The following is a 15,295-nucleotide window of genomic DNA, read 5'->3' as shown; positions in this document are numbered from 1 at the left end:
CAGATGCCACTAAATCCTACACACTGGTCCTTTAAAGAGTTAATTTGCTTAATCAGAAACACAGTAAACAATCAATAATCAGACGTCCCATCCTGCCCTGTAGCTGTGGTCAGGCACGTTCCCTCATATCAGAGGTAGCTGAGATCTGATATTTGAAGAAACGTTGGAACAGTGATGCTCTCAAAATTTAAGTCTTAACTCTGGGCACCTGATATGAAACCAGAGGTTGTTCAGAGTTTTGAAAAGCAGATTTTGGTTCAGTTGTTCTGAATGCTTCCAGCTGTATCTATGTGTCTCACAAGATTTGGTGTCTGTTTTTGTTTTTTTCTGTTTTTATTTTTTTTGTTTGTTTGGTTTTTTTTTTTAAATCAAAGTTACATTATTGTTGTGTGCAGTAAAACAGCTTGGATTGTTTAAAAAAGTCTGCTTGTTTGATGTATTCATGTGCTGTTGTACAGATAAGAACAATCACTTAGCTGGACTAATTTTCACCGCATCCTGAATGCAAATTGTTTAACTTGGAGTTTGATTTCCTGACAACATAGGTAGCAAACGTGCTGGTCTCAGATGCTGACTCCCAAATCTAGGGTGTTGCAGCTTCCAGTCAACATAAACCCTCTGTTCTCTTGTGGTTTGCTTCCACGCTTTATGCCAATATGTCATAAACATGAGTAAGTAACTGAAATATTGCTGCTTTTACCTCCATCAGAGCTGTAGCTTTAAGAACCTTTTGAAATCACTCAGTCCAGAGTGTCCTGCATGGAAAATTGACTCCGACTCCTGTTCCCACAAGTTGGAAATTCTGCTTTTTAAGGTGCATGTGGGTTAAAGGGGCTTTTGACTGGACTTCACCACTGACTTTACCTCCATCAGGTGCACCATGGACAAAGAAAATGATGATGATGATGAGAAATAACAAGATGCCTTCTGCTGTGACAATTGTTCTATGAATTAACCTGTATTACTAAGATTCATTAAATAGAATATTTCTGAAATATGGCTTTTTAGGGCTGTGAATTATATCATGTTTATATTTTTTGCTCTTTTTTTTTTTTTTGCTTTTTTTCCTCCTTCTTCCTGGATTTGCTGTAGCAACCCCAGCACACAGAGATTACATTTAGAGCAGATTTATTATTAATATAGTGACAATGATGATGACGATGATGATAATAATGTGATTATTTTTAGGGAAGCATGTGATGTGTGTGGGGGGCTTCACGTGTCTTCAAGTTAACTTCAGAACTGAAACAATGAATTTCTCAGGAAAATCTACCTCTACCTCCAGTTTAATGCATTTAACCCAGTGAGGGCTCAAGTTACAGTTTAGTGGGTACACAAAGAGGGCGTGAGGGTGGCCACCGGGGTCCGAAATGAACTTCAACGTACCAGTACAGTACTTAAGATTAGCTGTAATCTCATGACACGCATGAGAGCGTATTGAAAACGAGTATTGTGGTGTATCTATATTGTTATCTTGGCTAGAAACAAATAAAAAGATATAATGGAGTGGTTCATTTTGGGCACTGGGCTGTTTTCCTCCGTCTCTCTGTTTCTCTCTCTGTGTTACAGGTTTGTAACACTTCTTCTGTTTAGTTTATTTGAGCATCAACAACAGGGAACCTCCGGCTCAACAGCTAAATACTACTATAGTACTACAACAAGTACTGCTTCTAGTACCACTGTTAATACTGCAAGTCGTTTTTTTTCAGTCTGTTCTATTAATGTGTGCTTATTCCTTCTTTTTTTTCTATAAATGATTAGAATTTTTTGATGAATGGGATGTTTCCCGGTAACCACGGTAACAGTGAAGTGGCCGGGCGATGCAACTGTTTTTTTGTTTTGTTTTTTTTCCTTTTTTTTTCTTTTTGTTTTTTGAAGGGTGAAGAGCTATTCTTGCCTATTTACTCAATATGTGTTTGTGTGAATACTTTTATTTTGAATCTGAAATTAATAAAATATCACCTTTCTTAAATGTTACCAGAGCTTTGGGTGTTTTTTATGTCTTCAAGATAAGTTAGTAAATCTGTTAATCAGTATAATCAAAAAAGATATCTTCCTTCCTTTTAAATATTAACCAAAGTGTGTTTGTTACAACAATAACATTGATGCAGGCCTTAAAAAGTGACTGAGCACTAAACCCTGGAATTCCATTTGCATCATATTTGATACACAAGTTTCTGAGATCTGTTCATCATCAATATGATCAATACTTTGATGTGTAACAAAAACTGCTGTGTGCAATCTGAGACATGTTCTTGGCCTCTGGTGGATTATCAGTGCACTGCAGGCAGCAACCTGCATCTGAGTGCAAAATCCAACATGGCTGCCTTCGCATAGTGACTCTCACACTTTTGAAAATGTTACTGTAAGAATAACAGTTATATTGTTACTAATATTTCAATATGAATATTAAATTAGTGAAACAACTTATAATTTCTTAACATTTTGTACTTTATTTTATAGTGAAATCATATTGAAAATGTGTATCAAAGATGATACAGCTGGTACAAAACATAATTTATTTGTGAACCTCTCAATTGTTCTTTTAGTGAATTTCATGATGGATTCTGCATTATTCCTACCACAATCACAAATACAATCTAAAATAAAGTAATTTAAGACTAAAATGTCATCTAAAGATACACTTAGAGTGAAAAATATTTATATATATACCTCATTATAATCATAAATCAGTAAGTGGTTTAAAAACAGTTATGAGCAAGTGAGCACTTGCTAATAATTGTCTTTTTAACTGATTTTCACCAAAACAATTCCTGGGCTATCAAAATTGTATGTTATATTGACCGAGTCCACCATCACTGTATCCTGACAGTAGTTCCAGAGACAGACATCAGGTAATCAGCCTCCTCCTGGTGCTCCTAATGGAACTTCAAAAATCTAATGAATGAGAACAAGAACAAGCAATCAGAGCCAGTTTTCAAACTAAAACATTGGTATTTGGTATAAGTTTCATTCCCAGATTATCAAATATCGATCTTTTGGATTGGACTGATTGTTGAGTAGATGGAAATACTAAAGTAAAGCACAAATACTTCAAAATTCAGTTGTGGAAGGGAACTAAGTACTTTTACTCAAGTATACTTTACGTGAGTGTCTCCTACTGTATACTTCTATTACATTTCAGAGAGAATTATTTTACAGTTTATTAATATGATGCATTGCTATATATTAAACAATGTAACAGTCCATAAAGCAACATTAAAGTAACCATTCTACATAATAAGTACTTTTATTTTCTGAATACTTTAAGTTTGGCTTATGATATATTGCTATCAGTGCTATCAGTATTGATGTAACATTATATCAACAGCTGACAGGGCAAGAATGTTCCCATAATGTTGGCTCACTTTAATTTAATGAAAACGCTGCTAAATGCAATAATTCAGGAAAAAAAATGTAACTTGTTATTTCTGAAAAAAAAAAAGTAATAAAATGTCACATCTGTTCAACATCTGTTCTTCAATAGGAGCATCTTTAACATGCACAGTTGTCCCCTGGGAATCAATAAAGTATTTCTGATAGTACACTTCTGAATGAAGTGGAGTAGAAGTGCAAAGTAGGAGGAAAGTGAAATACCTACGTTATAAAGCCTACAATGACAATAGTTACAAGATTAAATTTCTGTTTGTGTCGAGTTTTTATTGGTATTCTTTCCTGACATGTTAACCTATTGTTTATTTGAAATAAAAGGAGGTTTTGGGGTGAAACTGCATTTAAAACGAGGTGTCTTTCTGTGTTGATCTAGATGGTCACTGGCTCATACATAATCATCTCCGGCCCTGCAACGTGACTCTTGCCTCACGTTGAGGCTGGAGCTTTCCGAAGCACCGCCCAATAAGAGTGTCCGCGGCGGTGAACCTATCGCACCCCGGCAGATTTAAACACACTAACTGATTCGAGAAGACACGGGGATCAGCGGGGCGGAGCTACACCGACTCTCGGCTGCTGAAACGGACCTAGTGGGGAAGAAAAAAACAGAAAAGAAACGCGTCGGACCTAAGGCGATCGATTACATTACCGTGGATGATTTTGTGTGTGGATGTTTATAAGTCGTATATGAAGAGGAAACATGAGACTCAGGTCTCAGAAAACCGTTACAGCTGGCTCGGAGACGCCGAGGACCAACCGCCGACCGTCTAACAAGGCGACGCCGAGACGAACGCGCCGATTATCGGACACTGAAAGCCCGCTTCAACCGAAGGTAAGGGGTAACTGTTTTCTACGATTAATAAGCCTTATGGTATCCTTTTCAAATGTAGTTGTGCCAGAAACCCGTCGTGGTTGCTCCTAGAGTAAGCAGTGTAACCGTTTCAGTGTTTTGGTGCTAATGCTAGTTAGCTCGGACGCTGGTTCGTGGCCATGTCCAGTGGCAACCCTAGATTTGCGAAACTCTCGCGAGATTTGCAAGCATTTTTTTTTTTCCATTCTAGAGTAACAGAAAATAATTCTGTTTTATGTCGTCTCAACGCCGTGGTTAAGATCTGTTTGGTTTGTTGGACAGAGAACGTTTAGTTCATGTCAAGAGAAAGCTCATGAATTGAGGTAAAATAATCATTCTAACGAGATCTTCGGCGGTTCTAGGGTTCCCTTCTAGACACGAACTTGGGGAGCTGCTGCTCATAACAAAACAGTAGACGGCGTTGCTAACTTGTTGTTGTGTTGAAACAGCAGCAGCTGGACTGTACACCGCCCCTTGCTCTACTTAACAAACCACTCGTTGTTTTCCTTCTGAGTTATTTAAATAAATTATTAGTCTATGTGTCAACCTGAAACTATGTAATGTTAAGGTTACTTTAAATATTTTGATAAGGATGTTAAAAAATACGTCATTTGTACATCACTTTTCATACAAGAAATGCAGACCAAAGTGGTAAACAACAAAAAAAAGTACATGCATCGAGTGCTTCACATATAAAAGGTATAGATTGAACATAAAAACTGCGGAAGAACGCCATAATTAATTAACGTAATCTATGATGGAAAGTAAAATCCATTCGACAATAGTAAAAATAGGATAAAGTTGAATAGAATTTACAGAGGGCATCTTCACAAGAGTGCACATAAAACGGCGACAGAATATCCTAATTTATTTGAAATAGGATGGAAAATAAAACCCAACAACAGTGACAATAGTAAGAGAGGGGATGAAAGGGTCATAGACAAAGTTGCTAAACAGTCCTGCAATAAATCTTACCCCCATTAAGTTCATTGTTGTTGTTTTTTGGGCTGAAACTGTGTTGAAAAGGTATCAGTTCAACTCCATCTCCATTTACGAGGCTGTAGTTTGTGGTGCTCTTAAAGGGACAGTTCACCACATGATCAAAAAAAAATTCTCATCTGTGCTATGCTATTTATCTATCTTGACTGTTTTGGTGTGAGTTGCTGAGTTTTAGATTTCTGGAAGGAGACACTGCTGTTGAATTTTTGAAATGTCTTTTTTGCCACCCTGAACAACACATGCACAAACATTACAGGCATGAGGAAAAGAGTATGTGTTTTTGATTTTTCTGTGAACTATCATTTTTAAGTTGTATTGCATTAATGGTGTCTCTTAAAACTAATGTTACTGTTAACATTGTGATAGACAAAATCTTATTATGTAATGTTAATTGTCTAAATGCCCTGTTGAGTTGCAGAGTTTGTCTGTGCTGTTCATAGTGTAACTCAAGTAATTGGATACTTTATCCTTTGTTGGCTCTACAGTTTTCTAAGTGGACATCTTGAGTTAGAAAAGAACCCTGTGAGTTTGAGTGTCACCTTTTCAGCTTCAATTTGAGTGTATTCATCTGCATATCACAAACACTATAAACATCCTCCTCTGCTTTTAAAGGAGCAGAAAGCCTGAGACAAAGTTGGCTACAAGTCATTCTCAGTCAATGAATATTTACAGCATGTAGACATCAACAGGCCGTAGTATCCTCCCCAGGGCGGCCCTGCCAGGGTTTCATTCCCATCTGTGAAGTTCTGTGACGTGGTGTCTGACACAGGATTGATGCAGCAGCAGTGGATTAAACAGCCCAGTTACATGTGAGAGAGGGTCCCAGTTAAAAGTAGGTCACCAGGACACACAAATGCAGACTGTTTACATGCAGGACTCTGGCAATGTATACTTACTCTCTGGAGTCATTTTCTTTATGGTTCACTTGTGGGCATTTTCCTTTGGTGTGACTGCTGCATTAGAGAAAAGAAGTAAGTAAAAACAGCAGAAACACATCATATAGTACAGGACTGAGGCTTCATAATACCTTTATGGTACCATGGCAAGACGACTGTGCCAGTGTAACTTCCCTACTGCAAATATTCTGACTCTGAAATGGTTCTGCTTTGTTGTAGTTGAGCCCTTTGTCTTTTGTGTCTGTTTTGCATTTCAGTAAGAACCCAGCCTTGTAGTATGCATGTTGGTGTTTGTCTGTTTCAGTGGTTCAAGCTTCATGCACAATGTTGCACAGAGTCTGAGCTGCTAAGAACACGTACTGAGGTTGTGACTGATTGTAGTATTTATAAATCTTAAAAGATTCTTGTGGTATTTCAGATACTTGTTTTCCATTTGAGTTACACAGATATTTAGATTTATTTTAGATGATATTCTTGTGATTAACATTTTTCATTCTTGAGAGATGCCTGAATGGTGACAGTAATGTAATGTGAGTTACCACCATCAATCCCACAGTTGTAGTTAAATAGTTATAATCTTACTAGTAATGCCCACCATAATTGCAAAATTTGTGTGTGGTCCTTAACGGATAGTTGGTAACAATCAACAATCTATCAATACGATTTTTAAATAATGCATATCTTTTTGAGTTTTAGTTTTATTTAAATAATTCTTACTGTACATTAATTATGTGAAACGTTAATCCATGAAGCACAAACAGAATAATAAAAAGGCTCTTGCTTGCCTCAGCTGCTCTTTTCCGCCTGTTCTTATTTTAGCAAATGGCTTCATCAAACAAAACAATGTCAAATGGAGCACAATTACTGTTATTATTACTGCTATTTCTAGACAAACAAGGCAGACCAAATCACACTGCGAGAAAACCCTTGAGGACCGGAGAAATGGTACGCCAAACGTATAAATAGTTAGATTAGTTAAATTCTTAACTAGGGCTGCAATTAATGATTATTTTCAGTGTTGATGGTGAAAAATGTTGATCAGTGTTTCCCAAAGTCCAAGATAACATCCTCAAATTTAAGAAGCTGAAATCATAGAATATGGACTCTTTTTCTTAGAAAAATGATTGAGACTGTTAACAAAATCATTGGCTTTTAATCTGATAATCAATTAACAGTTCCAGCTTTATTCTTAATAGCGATTTATGATTAATCATTAACATACCTAATGTCCACATGATTCTCTAATAGATCTGCACATTACCAATTATTTTCTTTATCCAAAGTTCCTTGGCTGTAAATTTGTTTTTACAGCACAAACGGTCATCCCCTTGACAATAAGACAACATATAAATGTATATCGATTTTGTATTGTGATATCCAACTATTTTAATAGAGTTTTGTATATTTTGCCAGAGTTTTGTATATTTTGCAGGCCCCGCTGGTGAGGCATAGATGACTAGGAGAAAATACAGTATGGAGTGAAACTAATAACCAAGAGATTGCAGATGTTATCATGCTGACCTTTATATCACTAAAATTCAACTTGGATCCTTTTTTATTAGTTGCTTCCCCAATTATTCATAATGATGATTTATAAATTGTGGGAAATTAACCTCGTTTGGCTTCTGAAAGGGGGCAAACCAGAAAAGCTTTGAGAACCACAGCCACTGTCATAGTGACGTGAATCATGATTTGATATTCATACACACTGATGAAACTAAATCTAGCTGTCAGTTTTTATGGTTTACAGTAAGTTTCCACTTTTACTTTTTACCGTGCAGAGTGAAGAGACTGTGAATAATGACTCGCATCACTCAGATGAGGACATTCCCACAATGACAAGGCGACCGTTGCCCCGTGGCCGGGCAAGGAAGAGAGCCATCGCTGTTGATGACAGAGAAACAGGTGTGTATGGCAGCTTCCAGTTATTCTCAAGGAGGTTTTTCATATGTTGTTGCCTTGAATATGAATTATTTACACGGTTCCTTGCACTTCTTTTTATGTTTTCTGACTGATTCTCTTCTTGTGGTCTAGATTTGGCCTTCAAGACTCCGATCAGGCCCATCATGCGCCATGAGCACATACTGTCAGAGATTGACCCGGTGACTCCTCGTAACACAACAGCCAGAAACATCTATTCACCCATCGTGCGTTTCCTCACACCCAGCAAAGAGAGTGAGTACAGCTATGATCTTTATGTTCTTTATAGGGGCTGTGACTCAACATACGTGAATTCATGACCAAGACCGAGTTACCAACAGCCCGTCCAGATATATAATTTAATGTTGTGTTGTGGTACAGTAAAAATGTGCTCGGTTCACTTGACACTTTCACTTAGGGAGATGTCCAGTCATCCTTTTGAAGGTTGTTTTCTTTCCTTATGACAATAGTGTCTGGTGGAGTAAACTCAGTCAGCCAACCACAGTATAAACGTACCAGCATCTTTGTGGTAGCTTGTGGTGGATTCCCACCCTGGTGAAACAGATGGAAAGGCTATTGTGAGCCTCTTAAACTGTTCAGCAGGCTTTATTGTGGTGAGCTGACAGTTACTGGTAGAGGAGTTGGTGCCCTGTTATACCTCAGATCCAGTATGAGTCACTACAATTCTCTTCTGAATGAGTCAGAAACAATGTGGACCCTGTAAACTGTTTTAGAACAGAGTCTGACTGTCTTGGTTTGTGGATGATGGAGGACAATATTGCCCCCAAATAATATTGTGTTTCAGGGTTTGTTGTGATTACAATTTTTCACGATATGACAAAACACGGAAAAATAGTTTGGGTTTAGAGCTCACATTAGCTGGTAAGCTCTCCTGACAGGATTTTTGTCCATACTCCTCCATGCTCTTGTACACATTTCTGTGGTTTATTGTACATCTGAACTTTTGTAATCAAATCTCTTCCATACAAATGAATTTCGCCTCCTTTTTTGAAACCTGACTGGACTTATGTTCTTTTATTTACACTTGTTCAGCAGACTTAATCATCAAAGAAAATGGCCATGGAAGCATGGAGCTCTCGTCTAGTGCCTCTGTGTTAAGTTTCCCTGGTTGCTCAGGGACGAACAGACTGTTGCTTACATTTTTTACATGTTGTTTTTTTCTGTCCAGATGTCAGGTGTCCAGGAACCGAAAACAACGTGTTGATGAGCCCAGAACAAGGTGTATTTGGTTATGGCTCCATTGACCTTCTGGCTGGAGACGAGGAGGATGATGTCTTCAATCCGTAAGTATAAAGCCCCTCTCAAACACTACATTAGTCTGATGGCAGTTTAACATGTCTGTATAAGCACCCTGGTCACTTATTCAGTTAAAGTTACAGCGACAGTCTTACCAGGTCAGAGCTAGTAACATTTCTGTGTTTTCAATTTGACAAAAGTCTGATTTGAATTCTGTCTAAGTAACATAAAGACAGCTGCAGTACACTATTAAACATGCACAGAATGCTTGTTTCACCTTCAGTAGTCACTGTAATAAATTTACTTCAACCATCGTCTGTTCAGCACAAACAGAAGGCACTGCGAAGTTCAAACTTTTCAAATGTTGCATATGATGTTGATGAAATGAGAAAGGCACTACTTAACCACAAAAGTACAGTACAGCAGAGGTGCAGTGGACAGTGAGAATACTCACTACTGTTGTTTTGTGGTTCATGTTCAAAAAAGGCGTGCATTTGGACACATTTTGAAAGAGTTAACTGAAAAATTAGCCTTGCAAAACAACAACAAAAAACCTCACCCAGAGATTAACTTCAAAGAAGCATAAAAGCAAACTCCAACTCTAACAAACAAGCCAACCAACACACACAACAACTCTCAACAAAACTTGAGGCAACTCTAGTTAGTTAGTTAGTTAGTTAGTTAGTTAGTTAGTTAGTTAGTTAGTTAGTTTGTAAAACAAGCTGTGTACTCTAACACATCTTGCATTTTTCTGTTCAATCCAACGTTGGCCTTCACGATGACCGTTTTGTATAAGTGCCAGTTTTGTTTTCTGTTACACTTACATAAGCAAAAAACAAGTGATGGCTTTAGCAAACAGTGAACTGGAGTGAAAATAGCACTCCTTTTCTGTTTTTTGAATTGAAACATGATACCAAGAATCAGAATTGAGTTTGATCAGTAGATTCTCAAAGAATCCCATTTCTACTATATAACTTTGTAGACTTTTTCATATCCTGGCAGATTACAGTGTCAAGTCAAGGTTATGAGAGACTCCGTACTTGAAATGTAAATGTTAGTTTTATTACTCGAGTGTCGCCAGTGCCAGAGCTTATCATCGCTTCCCTGCTTCATGCCCTTTTGAACACAGCTCTCCTGATATTGGTGCTTCTTTTTATTCTAAGAGCATTATTTTCTTTTCCAGCTTCCGATTCATCAAGAACATACCATCACAGTCGCAGCATTCCAGACCCCAAATCAGAGATATTCCCCCCAAGACCAGGAGCACTCCAGAGGCCACACTGGTGGTCGACCTGGTGAGTTCAATCCTCAACAGGTCTCTCACCAGTCTTCATGCCTTTGCCAAACAGTAGGCCAATCTCAGTGTGTGTTTCTTGTGAAACATCATCGGTCACAACTCAAGTACTGTTTCAGTTCCACATCCAGCCAGCTCAAAGACAATTAGAGAAACTTCCGCACACTGTCTCGCCTTCTGCTAATATATTTATAAATATCAACGTTTTGGTCTAGATGACCTTCAACAGGGGTCCAGCTAGCTATAATCCAGATGCCTGAAAGCAGTCTTAATTTGATTCTGGCTGCTATTTCAGGCAAGAAAAATACCATTTAGATTTCAAATGTGTGGCTCGTGAATCCAAATGGTGCCCGTTTAGAGATTTGCTCTGGCTTTGGAATTTTATGCTAAGTAAACAAAGTCGCATTGATCCGTGTCCTTGCAGGAGGAGACCCTGATGTTCAGCTCTCTGAACGTGATCGATGAGGCAGAGTACACCTTCTACACAGCTTTCCAGGACCATCAGTACAAGGTAACCACTCACCGCATGCAGTTGTTCACAAACCTGCTTTCTAAGCTAATGTGCACTGGGCCAGTGAATGTAGAAAAAGAGTGAAAGGATAATGGAAGAGTCACTTCAGTGTGTTTGTCGTCTTCAGTGAGGGATGACAGGAAGCAGGAGACGTGGAGAAATCTAGTCTTAATGTGGAGAAATACCAGAACTAATACTAACAGTGGTGGGGCTCTGAGAGGGACACACAAATGAGACATTTTTAGATATTTAAATGGGTAAAGCATCAAATAATTTAACTATTGGACAGTTTTAGAATCTAATCTAATTGAAAAGGAACTGAGGAGAAAATACAGAACATAGACAAACTTGTTCATGTATCCTCTGTTCTTCTGTTATCAACAGGTGTACATGATCCTACGACCGTATGTCAAAGAGTTTCTGCAGTCCATGGCAAAAATCTATGAGGTATGTGTTAATCAATGTCTTAATCTGATATTAAATTAAATTTTCTGGTCGTTTGTTGATGCAGTTGGCTCAAGATAAGTTGTCTAAAGTCTCAGTTTGAATTATACAGAACATTATTATTATTTTTAATGATAAAGTTCACCTCATCTCATTAAAACAAACTATGAACTGATGTGTTCCAAGTTTTCAGAACCTTTACACAATACTTCTCTTCACACCGATGCCTCTATCATACCTTCCCCTCTATTTTGATTTAATTCATCTGAACCAATTCATTTCCACCTTTATCTTATTTTTCTTTGTCTATGAAAACAAACTGAATGTTAAGCTGTTGAGTTCTGGTTCATATGGACCTTGTCACAGCTGTTGTTTGTGTTCTGCTCCAGCTGTTTGTTTATACGTGTGCAAAGAAGGAATACGCTGAGAAGATACTGAACATCCTGGACCCACAGAGGAAACTGTTTCGGTATGTGTCCATAAGAGCTGCTTCCACTTGTGTTTCATAAACTCTCTGCTTGACCGTAGAGACGTGCTCTCTCTCAGGTTTTTTTAGTCTTGAGTGTCGGCCTGATGCTGGTCCCGTGTGCGAACAGCACACTGACCTCTGGATGCTAAAATGATCTCTTTGTGGTCACACCATTAGTTTCTCAGTATTTTTTCTCATGTTAGGTACTTCGCTGACTCTTAAAAGTTTCAGTGAGTGCAGATGTGATGCAGGCATATCATACTGACACACTTGGTTTACAGAAACAGTTGTAAATGATTTTAACATGTTGATGATTTCCCTCGTAGACATCGTCTGTATCAAGACGACTGCGCCTGTGTTCTCGGCCACTACATCAAAGATCTCAGCGTCCTTGGGAGGGATCTCGCCAAGACAGTTGTTCTGGACAATGCGCCTCACACATATCCGTACCATGTAATGTTTATCCTTTACATTGCTGTTAATTCATTAATTATGAATTCATTGTCATTGTCTATGACACAGAAGAAGACAAAAGATATATCAGACTTTAATGACACAGATAATATTTGTTGATAGGATCAATTTATTGTTAGTTTTGTTTTTGTTTTTTCATGCAATTTGTTGACAATAAAATATTATAGAATATCACAACACTTATGTTTTCCTAACAGCAGAAATATTATCGAGATATTTTTTCTTAGACTTGTAAGAGAAATTCCTTCACATTAAAGTCTTGCATCTGCACAGTGAAAACAGACAAAAGTTTTTATTAATTTGAGTTTTTGGTATCTTTTACAGCTGATGAACACAATTCCCATCAAGAGCTGGTGTGGAGAGCCAGAGGACAAAGAACTTCACAAGCTCATCCCCTCCATGGAGAAACTGTCTACAGCGGTAAGTCGGTCGTATAATGACTGTCACGTGTGTTTTGTTTGTTTGTTTTTTGTATGACAAAAATTAGTTGCTATACCTCCCAATCATCCTTTGTTGACACATGGGAGTTTCTCTTCAATCGCTTTTCCCCCTTTCATTTTTTTTTTTCTAAAATTCATTCAGGATCATTAAAGAAAAGAAGAAAAATAAATTGTCCCAGTTAGACAGTTAACCATGATGGGTATAGTCATCTGATTGAAGACTTTTGCCTCACTGTTTGTTTATTATACGAACATTAGGAGGCGCCAGAGTTAGAAATTTTCAGATTCTGTAAATTGGGAATTTAATTAAAGTTATATAATTATTACAAACCATATGTTTTGGGATGCTCTGATCTGATGCACTGAATTGGTGTCGGCCACAACAGAACTGAACTTTAATTAAATACAGGACTTTTCTGATGATAGAAAAATATATAAGGTAAAGACATAAAATTCAGTGTTAACTGTTACAACTATACCAGTGATTTCCATCAGGTGAGATGAGTTTTACAGATGTTTATAGCTTCAGCAATTGTTAAAGTAAATAATTAGTTGTTAACTTAATCAGGAACTATTTTATTCAATGATTAATTGTTGAAGTAATTTTTCAAAGATTTTAACAATTTGATCATCCCTGCTTCTAAAATGTGAAAATCTGCTTTTCTTGGTCTTAAGACATTTTTGAACATTTTTCTATTTATAGAAATACATTATATTTAACTAACAGTTATTTTTGGTGGATCATTTTGCCTGTAACATGTTGTTATAATTTCCTACAGCCAAAGTTTATGCCTTCTAATCTCAGTTTACCATCAATTTATAACAAAGAAAATTATAAAATATTGAGAGAAAACAGACTTGAGAAATTTGACTCAGAAAATGGTTGACATTTATTTTGAAAAATTACTTATGATTATTTAATTATCAAAATAGTTGCCAGTTAAATTTTCTGTCAATTGACTGATCGATTGTCAAGTAATTGTTGAAAGACAGAATTGGTATCCGATCAATAATCAGGATGTCTGTATCAAATGAGGAAAAAGTTGGATCAGTACACCCCTAAAAATGTGTTCAAATATCGTAAGAAAGTTTACAGTTTTGAAAAAGTGATCTGTTAATATGTAAAAGTGTTTTACTGTAACATCTGTTTGAGTTCTGTTGTTTAAAGTTTTTGTACATCAGTTTTATTCTTACAGTCATGATCAGTGGATTTCTCAGTGTTTTAGCAGACCAACAGTCAGTATTGTGGATAAAACAGCTGGTTATCTGCAGCAGCATCTGCCTGCTTGTCTTTCCTCCCCCGGTTTCATCGTTCGATCTGAATATCTCCTGCTGTGTTTTTTCAGGAGGATTTTCGGGAGGTGCTGAAGAAGAGGAAGGATCACTTCCACCGGCTGCTGTCAGAGGACTAACAGGACTTTCCAACCCCCCTCACTCACTTTAACTACTTTATGTGACTTTCACAGCTCGTGTTTGCTCTCTTTATGCTTTGGCTAAAAGCAGAATCCAGTTGGACTTATCCAAGCTGAAGCCTGCTGGTTGGTTTGTGGTGGACCTGCTCGCCTTCCTCCATCCTCCCTGATGACTTTAAAGGACGGTAGATCGGCATTTCAAACATGCTGCTGGTCGTTCGTCACCAAAAACCCCCTTGTTTATCCAAGACTCATTCCACAGGGCAATAAACTGCTACTACCCAGTGTATGTATGTGTATATTTACAAGACAAAACTTGAAATATGTTGTTTATAGTCTTGATTTTTTTATTTATTGATTATATGCTAATCAACTGCTGTTATCTCTGTATATTTTAGATATGCTTTTTTATGCAATAAAATCACCCTAACAATAAACGGGAAAATAAAAACACTTCTGGTAGTCATATTGGCTTTACTTTCAAAACATCAGGTATAAATCTTTGATTTATGTACTTCTCAACATGTGAGGTGAGCAGTTTGTCATGAAAGCTGTTTCAGATTGATTCAAATCAGGTGGAGGAGGAGGAGGATGTTAAAATGAACAGCTGTGACTATCAGTGAGGTGACAGTGATGCAGCAGAAGTGAATCATTTCTGTATCATCGTGTCTCTAAAATGATAAAACAATACATTTTCCTCAGAACTGTCTGAGCCCCATCAACAGCCTCTCTGTTGGGGTGTTGTTGACATCTTCCTGGGCTTTTAGTTTGGCTGCAATTATTATTTTCCTCATTGGTTAATCATTTTCTTGTTTAATCAATTAGTTGGTTGGTCTATATAATGGTGAAGAAATGTTTTTACATAACCAACATATAGCAATATAGTTGGCAATTCACTTACAACTAATCAATTGATAGTTGCAGCTTTAGTTTTCAGCT

The 15,295-nt window shown here is 37.3% G+C and overlaps 1 protein-coding gene across 1 annotated transcript; it reads left to right on the top strand.

The window, feature by feature from the left end:
• Nucleotides 1–3,922: 3,922 nt before the first annotated feature.
• On the top strand, nucleotides 3,923–14,809 carry ctdspl3 (CTD (carboxy-terminal domain, RNA polymerase II, polypeptide A) small phosphatase like 3). The gene is made up of 11 exons (XM_084723167.1): nucleotides 3,923–4,222; nucleotides 7,917–8,040; nucleotides 8,170–8,310; nucleotides 9,245–9,359; nucleotides 10,496–10,607; nucleotides 11,031–11,117; nucleotides 11,502–11,564; nucleotides 11,951–12,030; nucleotides 12,357–12,483; nucleotides 12,829–12,924; nucleotides 14,291–14,809. Exons 1-11 carry the CDS (start codon nucleotides 4,091–4,093, stop codon nucleotides 14,354–14,356), a joined length of 1,143 nt encoding a protein of 380 aa, XP_084579293.1. The 5' UTR covers nucleotides 3,923–4,090; the 3' UTR covers nucleotides 14,357–14,809.
• Nucleotides 14,810–15,295: the final 486 nt, after the last annotated feature.

This window comes from Lutjanus erythropterus, chromosome 7 (genome assembly GCF_056507025.1).
Source record: "Lutjanus erythropterus isolate fLutEry1 chromosome 7, fLutEry1.hap2, whole genome shotgun sequence".
Taxonomy (NCBI): domain Eukaryota; kingdom Metazoa; phylum Chordata; class Actinopteri; order Lutjaniformes; family Lutjanidae; genus Lutjanus; species Lutjanus erythropterus.
The sequence above is the reverse complement of the archived record's forward strand: the minus strand, read 5'-3'. Positions and strand labels throughout refer to the sequence as shown.